At 39.4% G+C, this 22,619-nt stretch overlaps 1 protein-coding gene and 1 long non-coding RNA gene across 5 annotated transcripts in view; one reads left to right on the top strand and one right to left on the bottom strand.

Annotated features, from left to right (window-relative positions):
• Positions 1 to 2,102: 2,102 nt before the first annotated feature.
• LOC127369378 (uncharacterized) lies at positions 2,103 to 4,143 on the bottom strand. The gene is made up of 2 exons (XR_007886064.1): positions 4,092 to 4,143; positions 2,103 to 3,813 (listed from the first exon to the last, which is right to left on the bottom strand). It is a non-coding gene; the product is annotated as an uncharacterized LOC127369378 (long non-coding RNA).
• Positions 4,144 to 8,162: 4,019 nt separating this feature from the next.
• Positions 8,163 to 22,619, top strand: part of slc12a7b (solute carrier family 12 member 7b) — a 61,859-nt gene continuing 47,402 nt past the window's right edge. For 2 of the 4 annotated variants that reach the window (XM_051410550.1, XM_051410551.1), the window contains exon 1: positions 8,163 to 8,545. In XM_051410550.1, the coding sequence (XP_051266510.1) occupies positions 8,290 to 8,545 (256 nt within the window). In that variant the 5' untranslated portion in view covers positions 8,163 to 8,289. The remainder of the gene's footprint in view (positions 8,546 to 22,619) is intronic. The other 2 variants (XM_051410552.1, XM_051410554.1) reach the window with 1 other exon arrangement.

A 22,619-nucleotide genomic window follows, 5' to 3' on the forward strand; every position in this document is an offset into this window, starting at 1 on the left:
GTATATAGAGACGGCTCTGGTGAGTGGTATTTACGACAGTTAACGTTAAATACAAGTACTCCGCAGCGACTCTAGGGGTAGCTATTTGACAAAACCAGAAAACTGCATAGTATGCCTTTAATGGTCATTACTCAGAACACAAATAGAAATTGTCATTTGTATGTTAGTGTAACATACAGGTCCAGACTGACACCAGATTTATATTGACAGAAGGGATTACATCGGTCCGTCATAAATACAAAGTTTTCATTTCTACTACAGTGTTGATTTTTCTTGAATGTCGTAGGACCATACTAACACCAGGGGGCATTCTCCCTCATTAAGGCAGTACAGTACTACAGTCGTTATATACTGGCAATATTCCTCATAAGTGACATCAACAGCCACCAAATACATTCCTGCTAATTTTACACTGTTCTAACAGTGAAGAAGAGCCCTAAGCACAACTACTTGTATACACATCTATATATGTTCATACCCATAGCTTACCAGCTATCGAAAAACATTTTAAGTCACATTTGGAAAACAACTTGTCACAACGTTCATAACTCATTGCAAATCAGAATATGGTGTGTTTCATTCCAGTACCCCGGACCACACATGCAGACAGATCCTCCACAGCCCTGAGAAACATTGTTTTTATTTTTGTGCGCAACTCAGCCAGCTGACCAGACGTCAAAACGTGTCCATGTGCTGTGGTGCTGCTTTATTACTCTTTGCCTCATTAAAGGTCCAGTGTGTACTGTGTAACATTTAGGAGGATCTGTTGGCAGAAATGAAATGTAAAAAGCATAACCATGCTTTCATTAATATATAATCACCTAAAAATATGAATTGTTGTGTTTTTATTAAAGACTTTTTTATTTATTATTTTTTATTTGATAACTGGCATATTTAAAATCTATAACCTCAGACGTATTTGCCTGGCTAACATCCTTGAAGGTACATTGTTGCGTTGAATTTTGACCCCAGCTCAGAGATAGTGATGGTGTTTGTGTGGCACTCCTGAGCAGCATTCAGATTGCCTGCCTAAGGACAAGGGATTCAAGAAAATGATGCGTGCATACGATTAAACACAGCTATCTAATTGCCTTACTGCTTACTTTTCACTTTCTAGAGCTGTATTAAGTTACTGCTAATGCTTAAAGATGTTGCCACTGTTCATATTAAAAGCGTTTAAGAGGGTGTAGCTTTTATTATATGTAACATCCTCTGGAAATGCGATGTGTTTGTCATCACAGTTAGCACCGACTAACATTGTTAACCAAAAATGCGTCTTTCAAACAAGACAACAGCCATTTTCGTCATGTTCTCATCATTGGATAGTTTATTTTTGTAAAACAGCAGATTGACACCAGATTTACCAGTACCACTCTGGTCTATAGTCAAACCATTGCTAATCTTGAAGGTGCCAATAAAAATGTTTCTAGTTAAAAAATGCTTTCATTGGGTGGAAATTTTACCATTATCTTGCCTTTAAAGCAGGAAAAGAACAACATCACAGTAGAGTGCAGGTTCTGCCCTACAGCTGTGAAACTAGTCTAACAGCCTGGATTTGCTTCATAAAAAGCTGGTTTTACTTTAAAAATGCACAGAGGACACATCGTTGATGTACTGGAAAGTAATCAAGTCACATTACTTTACACTACATACTTGGATTATGTTACTGATTACATTACAGGTAATGTACAGGTAATTTATAATTGTATCAGATTACATTTTAAAACTAACCCTCCCAACTCTGCCTGTCTGGTTTAAATGAATGTGTCTTGCTGTTTTGATGCGATGTTTGTTTTTTGTAAATGAGTTTGTTAATAAATATTTAATAAGTAATACAGTTGTTTGACAAATTTTATTTGGCATTAGCAAATAAAAATATTTACCATAAATATAACCCTTTATAACCCCATAAAAAGAGGGACCTGTGCGAACACATACAATCCACAAGAGGGCACCACGAGACCACAAATTACTTGTCATAGTTTTAGATTTCATCTTTTGGCTGATTTGTGTCAAACTTGACATCCTAAATCTGGAGCCTATTGTGGTTATGCTTAGGAAGTATGGGGAGTAAAAAAATGCAGTTGTAGTTCCACCAAACGTAGCAAGATCTATTTGAGTTTTTTTGTAAACAAAGAACCCAGTCACGTGGCTGGAAGACAAAATCTACATATCTTTGTAATGTTTATAGATTTTTTTTTACAAACAATTCCATAAACATTTACAAATAATTTGGTAATCATTAACAAATATTTAATATTTTAAACATTTTAAGTATAAAATGTGCAACAATAAACTGTTTCTAATGTACTTGTAATTGTTATTCTTATTAGCTACAATACAACATGTAAATTATAAACTAATAATAAAACAACATAAATTAAGGCAATAATAATAATTTGTAAACAGAAAATGTATTAGTTGTTAAATTTAATTGTCAATTTAAAGTTTACATTAATGATGTTACCAAAGTATTGGAATGTGGAGTTATGAACAAAAACACGCCATGTCTTTATAACAGTGCCCCCCTATGGTTGTTCCGTGTCATTTGTTTTTTTCCAGTTGGAACTTCTCATACCCACCCTGAAAATGTTCCACCTTTGTCATTTGGGCCACTTTAGTAGGCGGAGACAGGATGATATTAATGAAAGCCAAAACAGAAACAATAGGGCTCCAACATAGTTGGTGCTGGACTAACAAGGAGAATAGGTCCCAATTAAGGCCATGGAGCTTATCCAAACCACATTTTTGATCACTGATGAATCTACATATATTTTCCGATTTTGTCTGCATCGTGGTGGATCTGTCATATGTGATCACTGACTCACCTAGCTGTGATTCACATACACTCATTGTGCAGACAAATACTGTCACACACAATGTGACTTTTTGACACAAGTAGATGTAAAGTGTTCTCATATCCTCTGTCTCTCTGCACAGCACACACACACACACACACACACACACACACACACACATCTGTCCCTTATGAATAGTGCAGCCCGTGGGATCTCGTTACAAACAGTGTGCCATCTGCACGCAGACAAAAACAAGTCCTGTTAACGTCTCCTACCTCCCCTATAATCACTACTACTCAGTCTGTCATCCCCTGTGGCCAATGCTTTCTGCCACACAACCTTTCTCAAGGCTTCAACCACTTTTACATACATTTTATAAGAAAAAGGAATAAATCTACTTGTCCAGCTTGGTAAACCTGAGAGAAAGAAGCTTTTTAAAGATTGTATTATTCCATTCTCTTCTCTAAATGAACATGAAAATCATTCATTTTGAGTTTTCACCTGGCAGTGTTGGCATGTATGATTTTGTAAATATTGCACTGGTTTGTGAGAAAGCGTAGATGTTTTAATTATGAAATTTAAAACAACAGACCTTCCTAGTGTTAAACTACATGAAGCTGTTTGCTACCAAGGTGCTCTTCTATAAACTCATGTAGGTGTGGCAGCTGGGCCTCTGCTCCTCGCAGCATCTCTGGACACTCTTACATCATGCTCCCCTCCCAGACTATGGAGCTGAGGATGTGCCGCCAATGACCCGCCACTGTCTGTTGTGAGAGGGGGAGCACAATGACACAGTAGTGGGGGACCCATTTCACAATAAAAGCTTCCTTTCATGCTATAGCACTGACCCACATACACTCCAGGCACGCATCGTTGGCTCCAGTAATTTCGCCAACACAGCTGGAGCAGTCTTTAGGGGGCCAGCGAGCGGCTGCCTTACAGTAAATGACTGCTGTAGAGAAAACTTCATCGAGGGGCACTGACTGTAACTGCCTACCCCTTTGGATGTAGAAATCTGGAGGAAAGCATTGAAGTAGTGACATTAACACGAGCAAGTTGTATGTCATAATAATTTCTGAATAATTATTTATAATAATAATTTCTGAACTCTTAGAGACAAATGTTGAAGGCAAAGAGGGACTATAGACTGAGCTTTAAAATGATTTACAGTTAAGAAACTGGAATCGTGCAAACATTGGTATAACTGCAAAGACAACTTCTAGATTCATTAAAAGTTATTCAGGATTACATTGAAAACAAAAAGCCGGGTCCAGTGGATTAAATGTATCTCACCCTGACAGCAACAGCTTCACCTCAGCAGCCAGTTTGTTCAGTTCCCTCCCAGAGGACAATCTCTGTGACAACAGAGTACGGTGAGAGGAGACTGTTTGCAGACTGCTGATCCATATTTCGAATGAGTCAAGACTAATCATGCATAATACAGTCAGCTGCACAAACGTGCTCTTTCCTGTCGCTCTATTTGTCAGGGAAAAGTGTACTGGCACGGATCGAAATAACAATCAAGCAGGAATTTTTTTAAAAGTAATTTAATACAGTATGAATACAATGGTTGTTCTTTTCTTATATGATGTAGTTAAACACGTGTACAACAACATTTCTTCATTTTTAACATTCTATTATCACAAAGAAGTCAACTTCTCTCTTGGCTGTGAAGGCAATAATAATGACCTGTTGCTACAGTGTGCGGGATTCTATGGAAGCCCATTTGTACCATGAAAAAACAAAAAACTAGATGGAAAGTTTGACATTATAAAATGAAAATACTCATGGTAATTAAAATTATAAAATTTTTTATAATTAAAAAGGAAATTATGAGTTAAAAAAAATTCACTTACTATGTCAAATTTGAGTGGTAGCCAATTAAAGGTCCAGTGTGTAATATTTAGGATGATCTATTGGCAGAAATGGAATATAATATTTATAGATATGTTTTCATTAGTGTATAATCACCAGAATATAAAAATTGTTGAGTCGTTTTTATCTACAGAGGGAACGGGTCCTCTACGACAGCTGTTGCTCTATCGCCATGTTTCTACACTTCATTAGTGTAATCCCTAGAGTTACTTTTCCCCTTTACACATTCATACTCTATATAAGAGAATCATAAATAAATGAATGCTTTAATCACATCAGGCCAAGCCTTTTCATTTACTATGCTTTTTAAAAGGATTACAGAACACAAATGTCAGCTACAATGACAGAACAAACCTGTCACCTTTTCTTTGTAGAATCTGATCTCTGTGATCAATCTGACTAAAGGCAAAGATGAGGATGGCACAAAGACAAACGCTGACATTTGTCACCCTGAAAACTTGCAGCTGTGTCAGTGCTGTGAAGGCCACATCTGTTCTCACCCAGCTTAAAAAAGTAATCTGCACTTCATTTTGTCCAGGCTGCGAGTCATTTTGAACTAAGGTGATGAGTTTAACTGCGAATGAGTAAAACAACATGGACATGGAGGATTACAAGTGACTTTGCCGGCCCTGTATTTTAGTCTCGCAGCCTGAGTGTACTGCATCCACCTTTCATACAGTCAGACACAAAGAAGCATAAAAATACATCATACACATAATAACATAACTCAATTTGTAATGACATTTGTAAACTCTTTGGTGTGTTGTGAAGCACATTCCAGTGACTCCCCTGAACTGATCTGACTTTAACTACTCAAAACAGCCACCCACAACCCCACCACTCCACCCCCAGTAACCCCACCAACCTTCGGTCATCCAACTGTCCTGCCAGCTGTCTATTTTAGATGACCACATAACACTCTCAAGCAATTACTGTCTGAGTGGTCTCCTGGAGTTCATCCAAAATATTCTCTCCTCAGGAGTTTTAGATAGTTGGAAAGTAAATGGCAGACTATTTGACATGATTTATGTGCAGGCTGAGATGCTTGAATAGGAAATGACTGGGGCCACAGTCTATTACACAGGGCACATACACAATAATCAGGGGTGGGTTTAGAAATGTGTGAATGGAGGGTTACATTGTTTATTAGCTGTAATGGATGCCAAATAACCAACTTTAAATATTCTAATATGAAACTATATCTATAAATAGGTGGTATTTGTAACTCAAAATAGACATCCATGGATGGACCCCTGGACACAGACAGGCAGCATGGTGGCTCAGTGGCTAGGAATTTTGCCTCACAGCAAGAATGTCCTGAGTTTGATTCCCTGCTGGTAGGGAATCCCCTCCAGGTGCTCTTCTTTCCTCCACCATCAAAATATGTATGTTCATTTCTGCAGTCAGTACTCTTGACCAAAGCTTGGCCACTGGCTTAGATCTGGACTTGGTCCCCCCGGGCGCTGCACAGTGGCTGACCACTGCTCCTAACACTTAAGATGTGTTAATCATAGGAAACAAACATAGGAGCAAGACACCTTGATCGAAAGTGACACAAAACAACTACAAACAATTCTTGCGTCTCTTTGTAGTTGTTTTACATGTCTTTATGTCCATGTTGTGTCTCTTTTAGTGTTATTCCACCAAATTAGTTCTGGTTCTTGGATTGGTTCTGTTCAAAATTCTTGGAACCTTGGTGCTATCTAATGAACCAGCCTGTGTTTCCAACAGTTTTTCCTCAATCTCACAATGCACACCAACCTGTAGAATATCACACACCCACTGTGGTTCCCAAGGAAAACCTGCTATTTTTCAGGTTCCAAACCAATTTATTATACAGCCCAAGACGGGCTGAAACCAACAATGTACCGGCTCTGTTCTGGTTCGGACAACTAGTTTGGAACCGTTTAGAGCGACCAAATTAAATAGGTTCAGAACCCAAAAACTTGCAAGGTTCGAGAACCAGAACTAATTTGGTGGAAAAGTGGTGTTTGTGGTTTGTCTACTTGGTCCAGGGGCCCTGGGCCTCCACCTGGTAGGCCTGTTCAGTAATCCATCCATGATACTTATAAGCCAGCTACCTGTCACATTCTGACTCTGTTGGGTGCCACACTTTAAGCTTTCTAGGCTTGGTAAAGGAATCCTTCAGTGAATGTCACTTCAACAGTATTCATTCAATCATTTATTGCTTTTTCCCACTAATGTGTACAGATTGCATTTGTGTGGGCTGTTTTACTGTCTCAAAAACAACTGTTGTGTCTAAAAAGCCAGTGGCATTTATGCTAAACCATATTTGTATTTACCCTGATACCATTGCCAGTGGTGTGTCTTCCAGGAAATACAGCCACCAAAGGTCTGACCTACTGGCCTGAGAGTTCCATGCTTCATTAACTGGTTTGTTATGGTGTGCTGTTCACTGAAACAACCTGTTGCTTTTTTACAAGGCTGCTGGTTATGTAATCTCTGTGAAGGCCAGGGTGACGTGTGAATGGATGAATTTGGTGAACAGATGGGTCTTTGACCAAGGAACAATTAATTAAATTGGGGTGGTGATTTTGATCTGGGATTTCCAGCACCAGATGATCATGTGTTTTCACTGAAACAAACAGAGATAAAAACTTGATTCAAAGCCACCAAATTCAAAGTGGATATTATGGTGAAAGAAAACACTAAAATGTTGTCCTTTGGGCAACAGGAAGTTTAAAGACCTGTCACTGTGGACTATGTATGAAAAATTGCCTGGAAACATGAGAGGTCATCCTATCCTGAGGTATTGACGAACCATTTATTCTAAGTTGTAACATACCAAAGTTATTATGGCGAGGTGTTGGCAAATGACTAAACCATCACTGCTTGTTCAATTAGAATGATTTACTGTCTTTCTATGGGAGGCTATTGATAGTGGAGGATGTACACAGTGAGTGTTAATTTCCCCGCTATTTTGAGACCATTAAAGAAGCTTGTAATGAGTTTAGTGTGACATGCCAGTACATGTGCTCCATTGTGACAGCAGGACACTGTCTCACATGCACTATACTCAGGAGTATTCTGTTTAGCTGCACTGTTTTGCTTTGCCTGCCTCAATCTATAGGCATAAAGCTACAAGAAATATATTTCGGATATACTTCAGAATTTAAACAAAAAAGTGTACACGAATGACATATTGGCTATTTTGCTAAAACAGTATTAGGAATTTTGTTTATTATGATATATATATATATTCATTGCTTTTGGAATTAATAGCTAAATTGTTGTTTATTTTATTGACGAGGTGGACTTATGTTGTCATAAATTACAGGGCAATTACATTTCGGAGTTGATATCTGTTAATTTAATCCAAATTTTGGAACTCGCTCGTTCCACAATTAACAAATATCACCACCTCTGATTTGCTTAAGGCGGTGATTGACGGCGCTCCTTGGCTCTCTCAACCAATGAGCGCAGACCATGGGCGGGCACGTCTGTACTGTAATCAATCCTCTGATCAACTCGCGAGCGTGTGTCCCTCCGTACGCTGTCCTGTGTGGTCGCTCTCCTAGAGTGTGAACCGCAGAGGTCCCGGCGGTGCGTATTTCCTCCAGAGAAAGTGCGACAAGAGGGGAGAAGAAGGAGGGACATGGGCGAAAGATTTGTGGTAGTCCCGGTTGACGGGCAAGTTGGGGTCGCCGGGCTGGGGGAGCACTCGGACGCGGTTGTATCTGACCCGGCACCGGACCCCAGCGGCAGCGGCAGCAGCAGCAGCAGCGGCGGTGGTGGTGGTGGTGGTAGCACAGTGGAGGAGAAAGAGGCGGGGGAGGACTCCGTGTTCGAGCCGCAGGACCCCAACGTTGTGGTGCCTATCCTAGAGTACAACCGAGAGCCCAACAAATACGGTAAGACAGCCGCCCGTTACAAACTCCGTGTCCCACTTCTTATCTCATCTGTCTACGAGAGGATTAGCCTTCACTTTGGCTCTGTCTGTGCTGCTGTAGTTATATGAAGCCCCCAAACACCGAAGCTGTGGTAAATAGACACACCTAGCGACATCAGCCACAAAAAGTTTCCAACACTGTTTTAAGGCATTCTTTAGTAAAGTTGTTGTCCTATATCATTTGTCAACAAACAGCCCGCAGGGAACATTGGCACTTAAGTTAGTTTTTTTGGACAGCGCTCTCGAAGGTTTAGCTAGCCTCAACAGCTCCTTTCTATCAAACGAAATTAGAATTAGCACCTAATTGAATTGGCGTTTTACATCCTCCTCTCTGCGCTCTTTACAGAACCACAGTTTCTTCTTTTATCGTGAGAGAGCAACTACAGTCAAGTGTTTGTTGTTTCCTAGCAGACAGGGAAGAATGGTAGCGTTAATTGAGGTGTCTCTGGCACTTGTTGTACCTTTCGAAATAATGGAGAGAAACCAAATTGAGTCTCGAACAATGGAGAGCCCAAAGTAAAGAAGAGAAACTCGAGGTAGGCTTAACAGATCTTGTTAACAAGATATCCTCAAATGTAATCTCACCATAGCGATCCTTGAGAAAAGTAAGGTGCCTGGTACATTCAAAAATGGCATTATTAGCTCACAGTGAGCTTTTATTTATAAAGGGAAATTTAAGTTGATATAATGACATGGTATTTCCATGGAATCCTTCTTTATCATATGGAATATGTCTCTGGCTCTGAGCTGTAATTTGGCTGCTGCCTTTAATCTCAAGCTGTGTTCGATCACTTGCTCACAAACAAGGTGCTTCTATAGCAACAGGTTGAGGGTTGCTGCAATAATTACCCGGCCAAGCAACAGGCTGAATGACAGTGTGCTGATGTGTTAGTGTGTGCACAGACAGTCTGCTGTGTGTATTGACTGGTGATCTTTATAGCACAGGCTGTTTGGTGAAACCGTGCTGAAATGTGAAAATGGGTCGCGAGTTGTGGTTTCCTTTGAATGCATGTTTGTTTTAATGTCACTGCTCGGTCTTTTATTTTGATTCACACAGGCTATTTAGACAGTTATCATGAAAACAAACTGAAATGTGAATGAAAGTAATCTGAGAGATCACGCTGGAGATTATCGTTGTACTGGTGATGAATCATGTTGAGAGTCTTGTTATTGACATACCGTGCCAGGGTGCTATGTTAGGTCCAACAGAAAATGTCTCTCTCACTGGCCCGGGGCCAGTACAAGATGCCGAGCGGGTAACAAGTCAGTTTCTGGCCCAACTACAGCCACTGATGGTGATTTATAGTACTGAGATGATATGAGCACTAATGGGTTTCATTACATTGGCAAGATTAGACAAAACATAGATAATTAATGCTTCTGTTTATTTGACAGGAAAAGTACTTCTGAATGTGTAAAAGGGGGCTTTGATTTATTTTTTTGGTTTTTATTGCCTTTATTATAGTGACAGCTGAAGACAGACAGGGGGGATGACATGCAGCAAAGGGCTGCAGGTCAGATTCGAACCCTGGGCTGCTGCAGCAGGGACTCAGCCTCAGTACATGGGTCGCCAGCTCTACCCACTGAGCTAACCGGGCGCTCGGGGGCTTTGATTTCTGAACTCTGACGTGGGATTGTGGATTTCAGGAATAAGGAAATGATTCAGACACTGTATACTAGGCAGCTTGGGTATAACACTGGCGTAATCTCATTCAGGGCTCAACAATAAGGATTCCCCGGGGCAAGTAAAATGCCATGTCAGACTAGTAAATCTGGCCGCGCACTAGCCCAATCAGGCAAGTGGTAGAAAAAAGAATGAAAAACATTGTTTTTTCTGGAGTTGATGATGGAAGTAGCTAAGAAGTGAACCATCTTGCTTCTTTCTCACCTCTGTTGAGAGTTGAACATGTATATTGCATTTGTGTAGATTTCTCATCCATTAAAATAAAACATTAATGTTGAACCCTGTCATCTGTAGCTTGATTTAGAGAGTAGATGTTGCCTTAAATCAGTACCTCCACCTCAGGAGAGAAGATGTGTCTAACTGGAAGCCTAGGCAACACAGAGCCGTAGAGAGCAATGAAAATGCCTTCCACATTGATTCCCTCTTCTATGATACAAGGGCAGGTTGGTACCTGTCTGTTCAGTTTTAATGCATAGATTAAATTTCCTTCTAAATCAGATTAAGTTACTAAGAAGAAGATGGAAAGACGGCACGCGCACCCTTGCACTCGCAGTAGCGCGTGGGGTGCTTGGGCTTGTCGCGGCCTTTGCCTTGCATTTCTCTCACCATGACAATGATAGAGGATATTGTGTTTGAGCTTCCATCAGCAAATCTTTTAATCTCCAGAGCCTTCGTTACATGACTCTGAAGAAGATTGTATCCTCTGTGGACTAAATGATAGAACGTCGTATTTGCCATATAATTAGAAAGATGGTGATTCTTCCATTAGTGTTTGTTAACAGTATTGTTACAGTTACTTGAGAAATTATACCCTGTGGGGAAATGTATTATTTTCATTTGACCCAACCCAACTCCTGAGGACTCCATGTCCTTCTCAAAGGATGAGAATTTGCTCTTTTTGCTGTACTTAACTGTAAATAGAATAGCTTCGGGTTTGGAACTGTTGAAGATTGGTATTTACCACATTTGATGGACTTCAATAAAAAAATATATATAATAAATATTCAATAGCTCAGTTAATTTTATCCTTTTATTAAAGCTGCAGTAGGTAACTTTTATAAAAATAACATTTTGTCATATTTGCTGAAACTTTCACTATATCCTGGCAGTAGTACATGAGACAGATAATCTGTGAAAAAATCAGGTTCCTCTGACTCCTCCTAGTGCTCCTAATGGCATTTGCAAGAATCCACCGGGCTTGGACGTAAAACAACTAATCGGAGCCGAGAAGGATAGTTGATTGTTGAGTCTCTTTCGCAGGTTCCGCAAGCCACCAGCCCAAAGAGTCTTTCCATCTTTCTTAGCTTTGATTGTTTTTCTTTCAGTCGCGGTGGATTCTTACAAATACAATTAGGAGCACTAGAACGAGCCAAATGATCTGTCTTGTGTAGTACTATCAGGGTATAGTAAAAGTTTCACAAATATGACAAAAAGTAATTTTTTATAAAGAAAGACCTAATGCAGCTTTAAATATTGACCCTTTGTTGTGTGATTTATTTGTCCTGGATTTCCATTTCCTCAGTCCCATCCTCTACTTTGTCATTGTATGGCAATCAATGCATGACTGATAGCATGGGGCGCTCTAGTTGTTTACTGTAATCTATTTACTGGACGCCTCTCCTAAATTACATTTCTGGATGATGAAGTTGACAACCATAGCAGATAAAGAATCTAGATAATGTTTAGGTAATGGATAGCCTGGCAATTTCTATTACAGGCACCATCTTTTAGCAGCTTCTACGTACCAGCAGGCTCTTCGAAAAGATTCTTCTTTCACGATTTAGCTATTTTACTTTATGGTAAAGGTTCTGATTGTTGGGGCGTCCTGATAGGTTGCCTGGTGGAGCTGGCTCCCCTGGTGCCGGGGCTGGGGCCTTGCTGCATTGGCCATGGTTTCATCTCTGACCTGTGGCCCTTTGCTGCTTGTCGTCCCCTCTCTCTCTGCCTCTTTTCCTCTTCAGCTGTCACTGTCAATTAAAGGGAAATATTTTAAGAACAGGTTCTGATTGATGCCAGTTATTTAAAACATAAAGTGTGAAGGTTTTCTGGACATTTGTATGTCTCTGATGAACAGTTAACTTTCTACTGTGAGTTTAGACTTTGTTATAGAAGAGCTTTCTTGGTTCACCACGAGACTACAGTATGTGTGACTAGCCCATAGTTGCTATGGGGGAGCTTTATTGGACCTTTAGAAAACAGCATTATGTGATGAGGACACAAGTTAATATAGTTCAAAGTAAAGCTGAACTGAGAAACTGTGTTGCTCTTGTCATTGACATTGCAAAACAAATATTTAGGCAGAGATGAGGTAACTGACATTGTAAAGAGGAAGCAGTGGTTATGAAGAAGGCCAAATTATAGAAAAGAAGATACTGTTGTCTTAATGATAGTAGCTGTTTGTTTCACTGGCTTGCCCTCCTCTGAAAGCCTTTCAGGCGATCTAAAAATGGGCCTTTTGTCTGTTCCTTGTTCAGTCTGTGAAGCAAAGGCCAGGCTGTGAGTAAACTCTGTTAAGTATGTTAACAAGAGATGTAATAACTATATTAATAGTTAATGAAATCACATGGAGATGATTCAGGGTAGGACAGTGAATGCACCCTGCTGCTCGCCTCAGATACGTAGGTTAGATTACATTTGGATTTATGAGAGATTAAGCAGGCAGTGAAAGATTGATGAGGTTCTACAAGGATAAGGGGCTCCAAAAGGTGTTGGATTTAAGCGGTAAGCAGAGATCGACTGTTAATCTACCTCTCTGACAGTTCACACACTGACAGATCTTTGGGGTTGGGAAACACTGTTGAGGCTGGTTGCTGAACAGAAGCGCAGTAGGCTCCGTACTCATACTACCTGTTGCAGTGGAGGCACGTTGCAATAATGCTTCCTCTGTTTAGTGCTATTGCAGTGTTATCCATCGTTTTCATCATTTGAGATTGTTTTTATCTTGGCATGAAAAGAGGAAAGAGATATGTATGTGAAACCATTATTCCAAATGAACTTTCTACTTTATTCACCTTGTTTTCTACAGTTTACCTGCCAATGGCATATTTGTTTACTGTCCATCAAACTGCATCATGCATTATTTGACAAAAATCGGCAAATAGTAGTAAGCTGCTTTGATTTGATTGGTATGGTGGGCACTCAGAGTCACATTAGTCTCTGGTACACATAAAAAACCCAGCAATGTAAACCTGGCTCATGCCGTAATCCCAAATGATTCACTGCTCACCTGGCTGGTAATGCCAATTTATTTTTCCTCCAAACCAAAAAATATGTTTTTGGATACCATTACCTCTTACTGATTTGCACCGATTTCAGTAATGAAAATCAGTTTACTCAACAGTTGAATAATGTCCCCTGTCTGTGGACAAGCTTTGTCAAGTCTGAGAAAATTACCCTGATGATGTCAGAAGGGTTATTTTAGCCTAGGCTTGGAGACAACAGGTTTTTAATAGATTGCTTGCGTTACAATCCGGCGGTATGGAATTTCAAAAATGTTTCCGACAGTCTCAAGAAAAGATGTTTACTGCATTAAATGAAGTGTAAGAGCCAGTGGACCCTAAACCTTAGGGAGTCGAAATGTCTCAGACTCTGCTGCTCCAGTTTTTCTTAAATGTCCCAAGTCCCCCAACTTTATATAAGTGTACAATACACTTATAGGAAAAACCAGCCACAGTAGCTATGTTTCCCCTATGTTTCCCTTTATGCATACTGTGTGGTAGGTTAGTTTTGTTAAAATGCAGAACCTCTGAAATCAGGATGGTGTTTCAGGCTGTTTAAACAGTTACTGTAACATCGACAAGGGCTGTTATACATAGACCATCTGTTAGAATGACAGAGATGTCGAGGCCTTAAGGTCTCTTTGAGGTTAATACATATAGTGTTTTGTGTGTGTGTGTGTGTGTGTGTGTTCGCCTGTGATTGTTTGATGTGTTTTACTGCCCTTGAACTCCAGATGTACCTCAAAAACAGAACATTTGGTAAAATATATGTGAAGTATAGTTCAGAGAATTGAACTGTTTTTCAGGTTGAGCCTGAGGTTCCATGTTAAATACAGTGTATATATATTCTTAGTGGGTGCAGTATGAAAGGGTTAGGTTTAATAAATGACTAAGAGTCTTCAGAATGTCCTCACCACACAGCATTATGTTTGCATGCTTGTGTGTGCATTCATGTTTTAAAAGGCATGCACCTTGGGCCTATCATGTGCTGCCCTCTGCTTTATTTGGAGCCGAGCAGTCAGCACATGCACACCAACTGGGCCCACTATATCTGCTCCTGCTCCTGTGTGGCCTCCTAGTCCGCTACCTCCCCTGCCAGTCCTGCGTGGGATATTTGTTCCAGTTGCTCCTTATTTACACGCAACACTCAAGAGGAAGTGGTGTGTCCCTCGCTGGTCAGACACAAGGGTTTTCAGAGAACTTTCCACCTCATTTGGGAAATGCACAAAAAATACAAATTGTTGAAATTCCATTGCATACTTTTTTTGAATTTGTCGTTTGTTTTTAAAGGTCAGCAGTGGTGTCATGCCCTTCATCCAAGGGCCAAGCCCAATTATTATCCCCGCCTTCACCAACTTTGTTTGTCCTTGACAATAAACCCTGGCTTTGACTTCACTGATTAGCTGTTATCTCTGAGCTAAAGAAGATTTGAGTCTTTCAGATCTGTATTAACATTGTTTCATTGGCCTTTTTGTGCCTGCAAATCATACAACTTTTGACCATTTTAATGGCTCCATCATTCATTTTATTTCATGTTTTTGTCCCATTTAGTACTACAGGCTCATAAACATCAATTACAGAATTTCTAAACTAGTTGGGAACAGTACTGTACTGTATCACCAGATGCTGTCAGGGCTCTTCAGAGACTGTTTTCTATAGCTATCAGTACCTTTTAAAAATAACCCGTGTTGTACTGGTGAACTCATGACATGCTACACAATGCACAAGTATAGTATCATCTGAGATCCAAGGGAGGTCTTATTCTGTTTTTTTTTTTACTGTGCTGCCTCTGTTTCCTCCTTTTCTTTCTTGATAGAAATTGAGTTTGACACAATGCTACAGCTGTCAACAAGATATGGTTGGCATGTGTGCAAGGTTCAGCCATGTTTTAAGGGTCTGCGGCAAGCTTGAAGCATAGCCCAACCAATAGTGGATTTTTGAGGCAGATACTGATATCTATATTTGGTGGTTTAAAAGTCTGATAACAATATATTGACAGATAGTGGTTTTTTTTTTTACGTAACTGTCTTGAAACAGCATATTTTTTAAGGAAGACAACATGGCCTTCATATTTTTCTGTCTAGCTCGATGAATCTTTGTTATAAGTTGACTAGGTCTTTTGGGCACTAATTGGATCGGAACACATGGGCTGATTGGTCGTGACAAGAACTACATCAAGAACCTGTACAGCAGCCTACAGTGCCAACATTTAGCTCCATATGTGACACATTTTCACTAGTGTTTGCTAATGTGACAAATGATTTGGGCGCACTGGTGAGTGACTCTGAGTTCATAGACAGAGGTTGGCAAAATACACAGATTTGCTAATCTCCAGCGATAATAAATCTGTTATCTCTACTCTTAGTAAATAGTATATAGTAGTAAAATATGTTGTAGTTTGCAACCATGAACTTAAGTATTTGGATCAAGTACCTTGTGAAAAATTGACAAGCTATCAAGACTCAAGAAGTACCGGATCGGCAGATAACCAATATCAAACGACTCAAACCTGGATTTGGGTAAAAACAAACTTGACTGGGATATCTACTAATGAATGCACCAGGCTTACTGGATATGAAAACACTATTAAAATCAACCTGAAATCCTGTTCTTATCTCTTCTCATGCTCTGTACATAAAGCGCAGCTTGTGTTTATTTCAGACACACAATGCATGTGGTCAGATTGATAACGGTAACAATTTTCCAGCAGCTGATGGGCCGCTGCTACTGAACAGACATGGAACAGACGTCGTGGGTAAAACTACAGAACATGTTTTTACCCTCGTGTTGGTAGTGGTGGGGGTTTCCAGCTCTTGGTCAGCAGTATGTGTATGGCATTTTACTGTGAGTCATTTTGGCCTTAGTGCTTTTGCTATTGCAATAAATACTGTTGTAGGACAAAATAAAGCCAAATGAGGCCAGTGGAGAACAAAATCTACCTTTGAAATGACATCAGGAGCTGGCAAAGAATTATTGTGTTGACTCAAATCTACAAAGTACATACAAAAGTGGACACATAAACATGAACGTATGATATTATGCCTTCCAGTACAGTAGCCCAGCAATAAATGCTGCCTTTTTGCATTTTGTAATGTTCACTTTTTGTTTATTCCAGGTAATTCAACTTTATAGCACATTTTGAGGTACTAAATTTTGGTGCCGTTTGTATGTCGTGGTGGAAGTAGATCTTCCTGCTACTGCCCCAACAAAAAAAACATTAATTGCATTGCATTGTTTAATTGTGTGTTCAGGTTATTGTGTCCACTCCAGGTATATGCAAGATGGTAAGAGAGCCAGGTACAGTAAGAGTCCGTTGGTAGTGGTGCCGGTGAATATCAGATGTCAGAAATGTGTAGGGAGACGTGCGAGTATCATGTTCTGCTTGTTCTGAATGAAGAGCCTAAGGATGACCTTCTTACCCCTGTCACAAGCAGCCTAAATGACTCCAGTACAGTCAAATGCCAGAGATGAAACTGATACGGTGGAATCTTCAATCATTTCCAGCGTCTCTCATGACTTGTACTAAGCTGTCTGCCCAAAAAGGAACTGAGCTGTCAAAACACTTGAGTCAACTTCTGTTTTTGGTCAACTTGCTCACTGCCTTCAGCTACCTGGCATATCAGCAGCGAGACAAGACGCTACTGTTCTTACAGAATGACTGGCAACAGATCTCGACAATATGCCTGACTTAATCTTCAAGCTCAGTTCAGTGTTCCTCTGAGAATAACCAAAAAACGATGTTTGAGCAATAGACCTTTTTCACAGCAGCCATTTTGACATGAAATAAGTAAGGCAAACACAGGTGTTACTTACCAGTGATACTAATTAAGGTTCTTGACACACTGGAAGGAGTCTGCTACACGTAATGGAATGGAAGCTTAATTGGTATCATTGGCATCCGTGTTTACCCTACTATTTCATGTCAAAATGGGTCTGTTATCGGTTTTGAAAAAAGGTTCCCAAAGAATTTATATCATTAGCGTTGCTCCCTTTTATTGACTTGGAAACAAAGATCCACTCAATTTTTTTATTCATTCTAGATTATATTGTGCACTCTGCTTTGATTTTGATGCAATTCAGAGCGTACCAAACCAGATGTGTAAAAAATTGATATGTCATTTCCCACACATAAATTGGTATTCATGAAAGAATAATGTGCAGTGTGAGTGCGCTCGGCGCACATATAGATAGACCCAGATGTGGTTGAATTCTTAGGTTCTTCATGTTGTTTGCCATTTTCACTGACTTGTTACTATTCCTGGCAGTTTATTTACAGGATTTCTGTGGGGTCCTGAAAAGTTTTAAAAAGTCTCAGATCCAATAATATGAATTTTAGGCCTTAATATGTGTGAATTGATAAGATTTGATTGATACCAACAGCATAATCAATTGTGCTTATCGGTCCAATTCTTTGATTCCCTTTTCGTTTCCTGTTAAATTTTCTGTGTGGAAACAAAGTAGGCTTACTTAGGTTTTCAGTGTGAACAGTAGTGTTTTATTATTTCTGACTCTGTACACAGTCTAGAAAAAGAGTAGAGTTGTAGTAGTTTGAGTTTCTTCATGAAATGAGGCCATGCTTTGGAACGTTTCTTCCTCTCCGCCATGACCCATCCTTGTGGCAAGTTTCAAGCAGTGTAGACGCAGAAGTTTGACGTCATTGTTTTGCAATGCGCAACTGTCAGAAAAACATGTTGGCATTGATAAGCTTGGTGGTATATGATTCTGATTGATCAGACAATGTAGAACCAGTTCTCAAATGGATCAGTTCTTGATTCCTATCCCTATTAATATGTCCTAAAATTTTTAAAAATATAATTTTTTTAAAAAAGTAAATTTTTTTATAAAATTTTTTTTTTTTTTTTTTGGGGAAAATAAAAAATTTTTGCCAGTATGGACATGAAATAGGTCTTAAAGGACCATTGTGTAGGATTTAGTGACATCTAGCAGTGTAGTGTTAGATGGCAACTTCCTCACTTCACCCTCCCCTTCCAATTGAGAAGAAAGTGCAGCCTAACAGTAGAGCCAGTGTTTGGTTTGTCCATTCAGGGTTAGTGTAGAAACATAGACAACAACAAACTCCATGGAGGGCGGCCAGAAGCATCTGTAGATAAAAACGGCTCATTCTGAAGTAACAAAAACATAACAATACTTTTTTTTTTAGGTGATTTTACACCAATGAAAACATAGTTATGCATATTATATTTCATTTCTGCCCATAGATCCTCCTAAATGTTACACACTGGACATTTAAATTGCATTATAATGGTCTTAATAAGTCTTAAATTTAACCTGTTGAAACCTGCAGAAACTCTGATTTACATCAAGCCATCATTTCCTTGTGTCCTCATGGACTTTGCAAAGTCTATTTCAATATGAGTTTTAAAGATGATGATTGAGATATCACTGCAGTTGATGGCTTACAGGTGCACGTGATGAATTTTTGTTATGTTGCTATAAATAGTCACAGCTGTGGATAATGACCACGCAACGACAGCTGCTCTGGTACTGTTGGAACGGCACTGATGCGAGACAATCAGTGAAATTGCACTTCTTCTTTGCCGTTCTTTTCATTGATGAGCTTTTCTAGTGGTGGAGCATTCAGAAGTATCGACATGCATGATCATCAGGGACCTTTCTACAACACTGTGAGAGGGGAAATCGTACGCACAGGCTTGTGACAGAATGTTTATGCATAGTTCTGTTTTTGTATGTACACACAGTTTGGACTGTGAATCTGAAGAGTTTTATGACCCCTGAAGTGCCCTTGCACTTTCAATTCTTGCAGTTACAGTTACTTGCTCTTTAAATGTCCAGTGTGCAGGATTTATCAAGCGGTGTAATTGCAGATCGCAATTTCTTGCTTCAACCTCCTCTTGCAAGCCTGAAGGAGAAACTGCAGTGGCAGAGAAACGCCCCTATAGAACCAGTGTTAGGTTTGTCCCTTCTTGGCTACTGTCGAAACATGGTGCTTCAACATGGTGGACTCCATGGAAAGCGACCTGTGGTGTCTGAAGATAAAAAAACGGCTGATTCTAAAGCAACAAAAACACAATGATTCCTATTTTCAGGTGATTATACACCAACTCCAACATACATATGAACATTATATTCCATTTCTGCCAATAGATCATCCTAAATGTTGGACCTTTAAAACACTCCTGGCACCAGTAGATGAAAGCCATGTTTCATCCGTATTGTAAACACTAGGCATATTACCTATTTGCAAGTAGCTCTAAACTGGAATTGGAATAACAGATTAAGCAGCAAAATCAGGATCTGAAATTTGCCCTGATTTAAAGAAGACACAGCATTTAAAGAGAAAAGTTAAAAAGAAATATAAAGAGGAAAGGTCTTCACCTTCAAAAGAAGAAAGTGTCACCTGAGCCTGTTGTGTCAAATCCAGTGTTAAATGGATAACCGGTAGGCATGTGTGCTGATACCTGAGATGGTTGAGGTGTGGCTGTCCATGTGTGCAGTAAAGTCATTTAATGCTGCCTCAAATCATGCAGAGAGTGGCGTTCACCTTTCCGTAGCTCATTTATTGGGGTTTACCATGACCTAATAGCTGATTGTGACTAGTGGGATTTTTCCATAGAATTTATGTCTTGCTGCAGACATCCGGCTAAGGTCTCCTTTACAGACCAATAAACAACAGTCATGGAAATGTTTGAGAAAGGGAACTAAAAGGCTCAATCACAGTTTCACAGTCAGACATTAGGAAAGTCTGACTGAATATGATGGCTGGCATTGTTTCCCCTTAGTTTCACTTGAGTCAGTGCTTATAAAAATAATGACCTTTCTATTTGCCAGTTTACACCTCTGATTACACTGTTAATACTGCTTGGTGTTTTTGAATTGGTGATACTTAGCTGATTTTATTTCAGCTTGTTGTTCTTGATGTGTACAAATGATATAGTTCACAAATAACGTCAATATTTTTACATGATGGTGGTGTAAGTGGTGTATTTCCGGATGTGATCAAATGGGGGCAACAGAGTGCCATTATTAGTCTTCAGTTATGTGATGCATGATGGGAGGACAATTCAAAAGCAGAGCACCAGAAGCCAGTCAAAGATATGTGAGTTTTTAATTTGTCCACTCAAACTGCTGACTGCAACATTAACACACATGCTGAATATGGATTAGGCCTATTCACTGTATGTGACATTTTCAGTTTCAGACCATTGTGTAATCTAATGTACACAAACTGTGAGTTACATTCTGATGGCTCGTGTAAGCACACAATGTCACACAGACCAACTGTACTCTATCTCCAAAACAGAGCTGAAGTAAACAAGCCTCTGGTAAAGAGAGAGAGAACGCCCCCCCTCCTGTTCTCAGGAGCTGTTGTTGCTGCATTTATGCTGGATGTAGAAGTGACATTAGGTAATTCTCTTAGCAATAACAGCTGTCCTAACTCATGCAAAGCAGTTTTAGGAGCAGGAGGAAGTAATAGAGAGGATCCCATGTGACAAAGGCCATGACACAAACTCACATCACATGATAAAAAGATGATATTCTAACTTGTTAGCCACAAGATTTCCTTCTGGATTCATACTATTTTTATTGTATTTTACAAAGCAACATTATACTGTATATTCTATATATCCTTACAGGAAAATTGTCCTTCCTCCTGCCCGCTCCAGAGGGCACTATCGGTTGCTGCTGGGGATTAGTGTAAAACTCAAAGGCAGGCTGATTAGTTGTTTCACTGATTTTGCTACCTTCCTGCTGTCAGGATGTACACATAGATTTAACTTTTGCTTTGCCCTAGTCCTACAGAGCAATTTTAAAGATTCAGTAAGTATTAATTAAAATAATTTATTGGCGTGTTTAACAGAGTAAACCTGTCTTTAACAGCAACAAAATACATTAGTAGTACATTTAGTGTACATTGTTATCTTGTATTGGTCATATTAAAAGACCTGTCAATCAATTTGGGAGTTATAGTAAACTACATCAGGTTTCCTTTTTGTTAATTTGGATCATTGTGCTTTCACATTAGATTTATTGAATCCAGACAACCAGGTGTATTAAATGGATTTCTCTCTTTCTTGCCCTTTATGAAATATATTGAAATAAGTTCTTTATTTTTATTTTGGGTACCTAAACATCAACATCTCATTATAGTCAAATGTATCATAGAGCACCCACCAGGGGCAATACATTGAAATGTAGTGTTAGATGTGAGGTCATTAAAGAGGATAAAAGGTATGTTAGTTGCCAGACTAAACAACAGTGGGAATTATCTGCATTTTGGTTAAAATGGAAGGAAGTGTCCATGAATAGAAAGAGCTGAGGTCCACTCTATACCCTGATTTGTGTCCTTGGGCTGTACTTTGTGTATCTGTTGCAAATCCAGTCTCCTCCCATCTTCTTTTGTAGAATCAATCAATACATCTACTTTGGGATTAGAAATCTGAGCCCATGGAGAGAAAGCTCAGCTCAGCTGTGTTGAACTCTTCAGTCTGTGGAGCTAGTCCAAACCAGACTGTATATACACATAATAGGTATGTCTTGTACCAACTGTACAGAATTTAATTCACTTGATGCTACAGAGAGGAGGTTAGCACTTGACCTGGTCCTTACATGATAATCAGTAGGATGCCAAAGATGTAACAGTAAAGCCATACTTATATTTGAACATGCATATTGGCCTGCAGGACTCTTCCTAAGATTGTTAAGTAAAATGGGAGAAAACAGACCTCCATTAATAAGTTCATGATACAATAAAAAACATCAACTTACTAATAGATAGAATAAGCTGTTTATGGCTATTTGAGCTGCTTGTCTCCAACATTTCCCAACCGGAAAAAACCTCTCAGCATTGCAATATGTTACAAGGGTAAACAAATAGTTTGGGTATTTTGAAGTGGGGTTTTATGAGGTACTCATCCATAGTCAGTATATCACCTACCTTTTAATTATCATTTTAATTATTATGAAGCAAACATGTAAGATCAGTTAGTCACTATCAGGTGTTTTTTTTAGCGATTTATAATTTTTAATTTTTTCATGATTCCGTCTGAGCATCCGATGAGTCTATAATGAAGTTATGTAATAAATACCCTTGTGTTCCCATGTTTTTGACTGTGCTTTGGCTGTGAGATATTACATCAAACATGAACTGCTTA

The sequence above is a fragment of the Dicentrarchus labrax genome, unplaced genomic scaffold, assembly GCF_905237075.1.
Source record: "Dicentrarchus labrax unplaced genomic scaffold, dlabrax2021, whole genome shotgun sequence".
Lineage (NCBI taxonomy): Eukaryota > Metazoa > Chordata > Actinopteri > Moronidae > Dicentrarchus > Dicentrarchus labrax.